This window comes from Bos javanicus, chromosome 5 (genome assembly GCF_032452875.1).
Source record: "Bos javanicus breed banteng chromosome 5, ARS-OSU_banteng_1.0, whole genome shotgun sequence".
Classification (NCBI taxonomy): Eukaryota; Metazoa; Chordata; class Mammalia; order Artiodactyla; family Bovidae; genus Bos; species Bos javanicus.
The window spans coordinates 102,023,441-102,032,614 of NC_083872.1; the positions used below are offsets into that span (position 1 = coordinate 102,023,441).

General features: G+C 39.7%; 1 protein-coding gene across 1 annotated transcript; it reads right to left on the reverse strand.

The window, feature by feature from the left end:
• Nucleotides 1-159: 159 nt before the first annotated feature.
• Nucleotides 160-8,253, reverse strand: C3AR1 (complement C3a receptor 1). The gene is made up of 2 exons (XM_061418008.1): nucleotides 8,057-8,253; nucleotides 160-2,184 (listed from the first exon to the last, which is right to left on the reverse strand). The coding sequence occupies exon 2, from the start codon at nucleotides 2,171-2,173 to the stop codon at nucleotides 731-733; it is 1,443 nt and encodes a 480-aa protein (XP_061273992.1). The 5' UTR covers nucleotides 2,174-2,184; nucleotides 8,057-8,253; the 3' UTR covers nucleotides 160-730.
• Between the last annotated feature and the right edge of the window lie 921 nt (nucleotides 8,254-9,174).

Below are 9,174 nucleotides of genomic sequence, written 5' to 3' on the forward strand. Positions count from 1 at the left end.
AGGCAACTCAGAATTCCTGTGTCCTGTATCCAGAAAATTCCAAGTAGCAGGCATCTGGCATTGTACTCTGCTCCCAACTTAGTCTCATAACTCCTTGTTTGTTTGTGTTTCACATGTTGCACCAACTTTATTCAGAAACAGTCCTTTTAGAGCTGTTCCTTGTTTTTATAGACTTTTTCTTTTTGCACTTTTTTTTTTTTCATTTAAAACCATCACCACTGCCATCACCCCAACAAAGCCATTGAATAAAAGATTATCTTTCACTCAGGGAGCACTAGAAGAAATGGTTTTAAATTGAATCTGGAAGGAAATTTAGAAAATATTTGACATTGGAAATATTAATATTTTCTTTTGAAACATCATTTTTAAGCAGACTGCATTCTCATTTATCTCACGTGCTTTTGTTTGGGATTGAAATAAACTATCTTTACAGTGATTCCCAAGTTTAGCATTCATCAGAAACAAGAGAGCTTGTGCAAACACTCTTGGGACCCCACTCCCAGAGATTCAGGTTCAGCCAGCCTGCAGGGGGAAGGGCTGGAGAGTTTGTACTTCTGACAACTTTCAAGGTGATGCTCATGCCCCTTGTCTGGGACCACGCTTTGAGAACCTCCAGATGGATTCTTTGACGGTCTCTGCAAGAACCCCGCTGCTCCCCATCTCGCCTGTCTTTTAAGAAACACGTTGCATTCGCCTAAGAACCTCTGCTTAGGTCAATGGCTCCATGTTTTCATACAACTGTACTGATACTGTTTCTTTCGAAAGAGGTTTTGTTTTGGGGGCAGCTGGTAGAGTGTGTCACGTCCTCACTGAAAGCTGCCTCCAGAATTCCCTGCATGGACTGTCTTGCTTTTCTCCTAAAGTCCTTTCCCAGGAGAGCATAGAGGAATGGATTGAAGCAACTATTGGCAGACGCTAGAGCAAGAGACACATGGTCCCAGGACAACAGAGATTCCCCAGAGGGAGTGTCTGGGTCAGTAAACAATAAGAGGACTCCAACAATGTGGTACGGAGCCCAGCAGACAAGGAAGACAACCACCACCACCATAGCCACTCTCAAGAGTTTGCTCCGAGACTTGGTGAAGCGGCTCCGACGCATTTTTAAGATAATGAGGCTGTAACAGGCCACCATGATGATAAAGGGCAACAGGAAACCCACCACTAGCCTACTGATGGTTATGGCTACCTGGGGTGTTGGCACTTGATCATATGCAAATTGGCCGAAATAATCATCCTGGAAACCTTGTGATAGCTCAGATGTGTATAACGAATCACTGGAGGCATTAGAAAAAAACTCTAAATCAGCAGGGAGAAAAGAATCTGAGTTCTCCAGGGGGTGAGTTCTGTGATCTTCAATGGGCAAGTCACTGGAGAGTGTAGCTGAGACTTTATCAGCAGACTGAAACAAATCATAATGTGGTTGTTGAACAGATAATCTAGCTGAATCCATAGTGAGTGAGTCTCTATAAGTTCTTTGAAATTCTTGGGAATGGAGGCCAGTGGTGGCTGCCCAAGGCCGATCCTTGGTTTGCAAAGAGAAGGAATCTAACCTGTCATCCATTTCTCCAGGCGGATAGTTGTCAAAAGACCCATTTTCCAATAGATCATAGGTGAAGTCTGGATAATCTAATGAGCCATAGTGACCAAAATTGTAGCCACACATACTCTGATTGTCTATAGTGAACGTTTCCCGATATACAAACACAGGTATGCACATTACCAAAGCCACCACCCAGATACAACCACAGATAGTGCAGGCTGTCCCCACGTTGCGATGATTCTGGCACCAGATTGGCCTGAGTACCAACAGACAGCGGTCCAGGCTAATGGTGGTCAGCAAGAAGACGCTGGCAAACATGTTGAGGATGATGATGGAGGGGATGAGCTTGCATAGGAACCAGCCGTAGGGCCAGTGTCCTTGGAGAACCAAGTGGACCAGGGAGAAGGGCAGGGAGAGGCAGCAGATGAAGTCAGCCAAGGTGAGATGGAGAAACCAAACTGTGTTCACTGTCCGTTGCATCTTTAGGCCAGCCACCCACAGAACCAGCCCATTGCCTGGCAACCCCAGTAGGAAAGTGATGCTGAGGATGACCATGGAGAGAATTATGTGGGGTTCATCCCAGGGCTGTGAGTGTAGGTCAGTTGAATTGGTCTCAGCAGAGAAAGACTCCATTGCTCCAACTTCTGTAAAAATATAAACAAAAATATTAAAACTAAAAAAAAAATGCATATTCATAGAATTCTAACTTAAAGATGGAGAGCCACAAAGACCCTAACACTGGTTTATTTTATATTCTTTAACTTCACACTGGATTACTCAAAAACATACTCTGAAAGACAATGTAAAATCTACTGTACTGACATAGAGAACAGACTGTGGTTGCTGAGGAAAAGGGGAGTATTGGGAGTTTGGGATTAGCAGATGCAAACCAGTATATATAGGATAGTTAAACAACAAGGTCCTACTGTATGGCACATGGAACTGTATCCAACATCCTGAGATAAACCATAATGGAACAGAATATGAAAAATTCTGAATTTTTCAGAATATGTATGCAGAATATGTATAACTGAGTCACTTTGCTTTACAGCAGAAATTAACACAATATGGTAAATCAACTATGTGCTGTGCTAAGTCGCTTCAGTTGTGCCCGACTCTTTGCGATCCTATGGACTGTTAGCCCTCCAGGCTTCGTCTGTCCATGGGATTCTCCATCGAAGAATAGTGGAGTGGACTGTCATGCCCTCCAGATTGTCATGCCCTTCTCCTGGGAATCTTCCCTACCCAGAAATCAAACCCATATCCTTAAGTCTCCTGCATAGGCAGGTGGTTCTTTACCACTAGCACCACCTGGGAAGCCCTTGATTTCCTTACGACCTATCATTGCTTTCTTATTTGTTTTTTATGAATATACCTTGGGTAAAATAGCTTGATTATTATAGAAACAGAAATCATTCATGAAGAAAATTGGAAAACATAAACAAGCAAAAATAAGAAAATAAAAATATACCACTAGTCAGTGATTACTCTTAAATATCTTTTTAAAAAAATATTTTTATTTATTTGGCTATGTCAGGTCTTAGTTGCATGTGGGATCTTTAGTTGCAGCATGTGGGATTTAGTTCCCTGACCAGGAGTTGAACCCGGGCCCCCTGCATTGGGAGAGCAAAGTTGTATCCACTGGATACTACTGGTGGGCCCTGGTGCCTGGTGGGCTGCACTGGTGGGCTGGCTGGTGGGCTGGCTGGTGGGCCCTGGTGCCTGGTGGGCTGCTCCAGGGAATTCCCACACTTTTAGTATCTTAATTTACATTTTTCTGAATCTTTATTCACATTCATATGTGTGTACTATATGTATATATATTTTTTATTAAGAAAAATTTAATGAAATTAGATTACACTGTGCATACTGGTATTTATATTGTTCTAATTGTGGTGAAATACAGTGGCTCAGTTGGTAAAGAATCCATCTGCAATGCAGGGGATGTGAATTTGATCACTGGGTGAGGAAGGTTCCCCTGGAGAAGGGAATGGCAACCCACTCCAGTGTTCTTGCCTGGAAAATCCCATGGACAGAGGAGCCTGGAGGGCTACAGTTGGCTTGCAGTGAGTCAAACATGACTGAGCGACTAAACCACCACCACCACATGTAACAAAATTTACCATCTTAACCATTTTTAAGGGTACAGCTCAGTAGTGTTGGGTTTTTTACATTATTGTACAATTTCTAGAACTTTCTCATCTTGTAAAGCTGAAATTCTCTATCTTTTAAAAAACAGTTCCTCACTTCCCTTTCCCTGAAGTCCATGGCAATCACCAGCCTACTTTTGGTTTCTGTGCGTTTAACTACTCTTAGTTGTTCAGTCGCTCAGTCCTGTGCAACTCTTTGCAACCCCATGGACTACAGCACACCAGGCTTCCCTGTCCTTCACCATCTCCCAGGGCCTGCTCAAACTCATGTCCATTGAGTTGGTAATGCCATCCAACCTTCTCATCCCCTATCATCCCCTTCTCCTCTTGCCTTCAATTTTTCCCAGCATCAGAGTCTTTTCCAATGAATCAGATCTTTGCATCAGGTGGCCAAAGGATTGGAGTTTCAGCTTCAGCATCAGTCCTTCCAATGAATATTCAGGATTGATTTCATTTAGGATTGACTGGTTTGATCTCCTTGCAGTCCAAGTGATTCTCAAGAGTCTTCTCCAACACCACAGTTCAAAAGCATCAATTCTTCGGTGCTCAGCTTTCTTTATGGTCCAACTCTCACATCCATACAATGACTACTGGAAAAACCATAGCTTTGACTAGATGGACCTTTGTCAGCAAAGTAATGTCTCTGCTTTTTAACATTCTGTCTAGGTTGGTCATAGCAAGCGTCTTTTAATTTCATGGCTGCAGTCATTGTCCGAAGTGATTTTGAAACCCAAGAAAATAAAGTCTGTAACTGTTTCCATTATTTCCCCATCTATTTGCCAAGAAGTGATGGAATCGGATGCCATAATCTTCATTTTTTTGAATGTTGAGTTTTAAGCCAGCTTTTTCACTTTCCTCTTTCACTTTCATTAAGAGGTGCTTTAGCTCCTCTTTGTTTTCTGCCATAAGGGTGATATCATCTTCATATCTGGGGTTATTGATATTTCTCCCAGCAATTCTGATTCCAGCTTGTGCTTCACCCAGCCCAGCTTTTCGCATAATGTACTCTGCATATAAGTTAAATAAGCAGGGTGACAATACACAGCTTTGATGTACTCCTTTTCCTATTTGGAACCAGTCTGTTGTTCCATGTCCAGTTCTAACTGCTGCTTCTTGACCTGCATACAGGAGGCAGGTAATGTGGTCTGGTAGTTTCATCTCTTGAATTTTCCACAGTTTCTTGTGATCCACACAATCAAAGGCTTTGGCATAAAGCAGATGTTTTTCTGGAATTCTCTTGCTTTTTCTATGATCTAACGGATGTTGGCAATTTGATCTCTGCTTCTTCTGCCTTTTCTAAATCCAGCTTGAACATCTGGAAGTTCTTGGTTCACATACTGTTGAAGCCTAGCTTGAAGGATTTTGAACATAAATTTGCAAGCATGTGAAATGAGTGCAATTGTGCTGTAGCCTGAACATTCTTTGGCATTGCCCTTGTTTGAAATTGGAATGAAAACTGACCTTTTCCAGTCCTGTGGCCACTGCTGAGTTTTCCAATTTACTGGCATATTGAGTGCAGCACTTTCACAGCATCATCTTTTAGGGTTGATTACTCTAGATCCCTTGTATAGATGGAATCCTACAGCATTTGTCTTTTTGTGACTGGCTTATTTCACTTGGCAAGATGTCCTCAAGGTTCATCCATGTTGTAGTGTGTGTCAGAATTCTCTTCTTTTTTAAGACAATAATATTCCACTCTATGTGTGTACCACATTTTATTTACCCATTCATCTGTCAATGGACATTGGAGTTACTTCCACATTTTAGTTATTGCAGATGCTATTGCTATGAACGTGGGTGTAAATGCATATTGTTTTTATATAAACTGCTTTCTTTGATCACTTTTATCACTTAGCAGTCCCCATATTTACAGTAAGACTTACCTTGATGAATATTCAGACTTTATCCTTTTTTTCCCTCTATCCCCAAAATATCCCTTATAGCTGATTTGTCAACAATTGTATCCAGTTAAGGATCACACTTTGCATCAGGATATTTCTTAAGCCTTTTAATTTAGCAGCTTCTCTTTTTCAAGGATACTGGTTTGTTTTGGGGTCTGTGTTCTCACCAGTTACTTCTTAACCCTTTGTAATTAGTCTTCTATCCCATTACTCTGCTAAAACTACCTCTAGAGAGTAAATACAAGCATCTTTTTCTCTATCTTTATCCTCCACAATATCTCTATTACTTTACATTGGCTTCTTATCACTCTCTTTCTCTTGGCCTCTGTGACATAACTCTTCCCTAATTTTCTTTTCTTTTTTTTGGCTGTGCTGGGTCTTCGCTGAATAATGTGGGCTCTGTGGTTGTGGCTCATGGGCTTAGCTGCCCTGTGGCACGTGGGATCTTAATTTTGCGACCAGGGATTAAACCCACCTACCCTGCATTGGAAGGCAGATTATTAATCACTGGACTGCCAGCGAAATTCCTGTAATTTTTGACATTCCTGTAAACATACCTTACTTTATAGCTTTCCTGAACAACTCACTATTCCAAGTCAATGCCATTTTCTTACCTTGGCGACTGCTGTTCACTTCTGTCTGGAATGATGTTCTCTACCTTAACCTCCTCTTTCCTCCATTCTTAATCACTATCTGTTGAAATCCTAGTTATGCTGAAATCCTAGTCATTCTTCAAGATCAAGCTCAAGTATATTTTCCTTGAAACCTCTCTTATAATCCCAATCATAATTTACTTCTTCAGCCTCCTAAATTTTGTGTGTGTATGGTGGGGTTTGAACCACTTTTTGTATTCTCTGTGCAACGTGCCTTTTGTTCTGCATTACAATTATTTTCATGGCTGTCTTGTCTATTATTCTAGCCTTAAGTTTCATAATGGTAAAAAAATATCTTATTTCTAAATGCTTGCTCCACAGAATTTAGCACAATGCTTTGTAAGACGTAAGGATTAAAGATTACTTGAATGGATGGATGCTCATACTTGGGGTTTCTTTTCTTTTTCTATTAAATAAAAATTTTAATTCTTATTTGTTTAATTCGATAAGGATGCTATCTCTTCTAACTTCCTTTTTTTGGTTTTCTAGTTCCCAATTCTTGTTGGCTATAACAGCATTTTATGTTTCCTTTGGTAGAAACCCAGAATACCATATGACTTGTTCTGCTGAGTTGACTAAATGCTAGCATAGGGATTAGCAGAAGTTAAAATAACAAAACAAAATAACAAAAAAGAAGAAGTGCTTCCCATTCTCCATTCTGTAGCCTTGCTTATTCTAATATTCGAGGCCTGTCAGTTTCACTTCCTTTGGTGTTGTGCATGGCAGCTACCTTGACCACCTGTCCTACACACATATTCACGCATCGATTCATAAAATATAGAGAGATGGGGAGAGTTGTAGAATTCAAGGGCTGAAAAGAAAGTTAGCAATTATTTCTTCTTATTTCTATTTTTATAGTTTTGGACACTGAAACTCAACAAATTAGGGGACTTTTACATAGTCACAACTAGGAGTGATCTCAAATCCTAGGTCCAATTACTATCCGGCCAAAACTCTTTTTACTACAAATAATCACATAACAGAAAAGCCTTTGGTATTGCTAATAGAGAAAGGCATCAAGAGCAGCACAGTAATAAAGAATAATAAGTAAATAATAAAGATTGAAAAGAGAAAAATTCTAATGCAAAGAAACTGAATCATCTGGCATACTATACTTTAAATATCATATTTTGCAATGAAAGTGTATCTGATTCAGAATCTTAAAAATCTTTCAGTTCAAGGTAACTTTTTATATTTCTCCAAGTGTTGAAAGGTACCTCTCTTTCTATTTTTTTTAAGTTTTCAATACGAAATTGGTTTTGGTTGAAAAGTAACTCTCTCTATATACATATTTTAAATTTTCAATACTGAATTGACCAATCAGAATTAAAAAGATAAGTAAAATCCTGAAACTAAAATTCAGCTATAATAGGGAAAGAAAAGTAGATACCAGAATCAAATACTGATAACAGGATGACAGAATCAATAGCAATAAAGAATGTGGAAAAAAATAAAAGAGAAAAAGAGCGAAATGAAATAGAAAAAATATGTATATTAAGAAAAATACATAATCACTGATTTGGAAAATGGAATTATTGGGAAAAGCTGGAATCAAAGATCAGAAGAAGAAACAGCCAATTTAAGAGCAGGGAAAATGATGTAAAAATTCAATATTAGTTCCGGAATGAAATGTAAACAGCAAAGATAAATAGAACATGGAATAGTTAGAAAAAGAAAAAGGTGGACATGGGAATAAAGCAAAAGAAATAACAGTTGGGGAAAGAAGGGGGAATAGAAAATAATGACCTTCAAACCATTATCTAAAGAGAACAAGCTGGGCATAAATCATCAGGTGCATCTAGATTTCCTTACCAAAAACCCGAGATAATAGCTGAAGGCTTCTGCATAGGTCTGGAGGTCCCCACTTGCCACGTCTGGTCCCCGCCCTTGACCACAGTCAAGTCCTGAAGTACAGTTAGGAACTTTGATGAGCGCCTCCTCTTTCCTCTCTCCGTTTCTGATGATAAACCAAACCCAACACTTTCCACTACCATCTGACTCCACAGGAAGAGTTTCAAAGTGAGTCATTTCTGAATGTCTCAGATAAGAAAAGTTAAAAAACAGAAGCGGAAGAGCATGGTTCTCAGAAGTTTTCAGCAGTACAGAGCATGGTTAGAGAAAGCACTTTCATACATGAGCTTCCCACTTGATAGGGTTTTGCTTTTTTGTTTTGTTTTAGAAAATGGTCCAGTGGTATATGAATGTGGGTGAGGAGTAACTAAGGGGAATGACCCTCAAAACCCCATGTAATAAATCTCAACCAACATCTCTTATACGCTTAGTATGTGTCAAGGAATGTATCATGCAAAAATCAGAGTTTTTTGTATCATGCAAAAAACTATATTCTTATTTCTAGAGAGTCACAATCTGGTGTGAATATGCACCTATACAACAACAATAAAAAATGCTGTAATACAATCCAGACCATAATGATAGAAGTAGCAGCAGAAGTAAAATACTGAATAGTAGAAAATAACAGGGGTGTATTTAGCCAGGGGCAATCTAGGAACGTAGAATTAAGATCTGGGCAGGTCCTTCAAGAATTATGGGATTTCTCTCAAAAGAGGTGACAAACTATTTTACTTATTTATTTATTTGACTGTGCTGTGGCATGTGAGCTCTTAGTACCCCAACCAGGAATCGAACCTGTGACCCCTGTAGTGGAACCTCCAGGGAATTCCTAGTGACAAGCTGTTTAGAATGTTTAAATGGCACACAGTGGCATCTGGCCCCATCACTTCACGGCAAATAGATGGGGAAACAGTGGAAACAGTGGCTGACTTTATCTTTTTGGGCTCCAAAATCACTGCAGATGGTGACTACAGCCATGAAATTAAATGGTGCTTACTCCTTGGAAGGAAAGTTATGATCAACCTAGACAGCATATTAAAAAGCAGAGACATTATTTTGCCAACAAAGGTCCGCCTAGT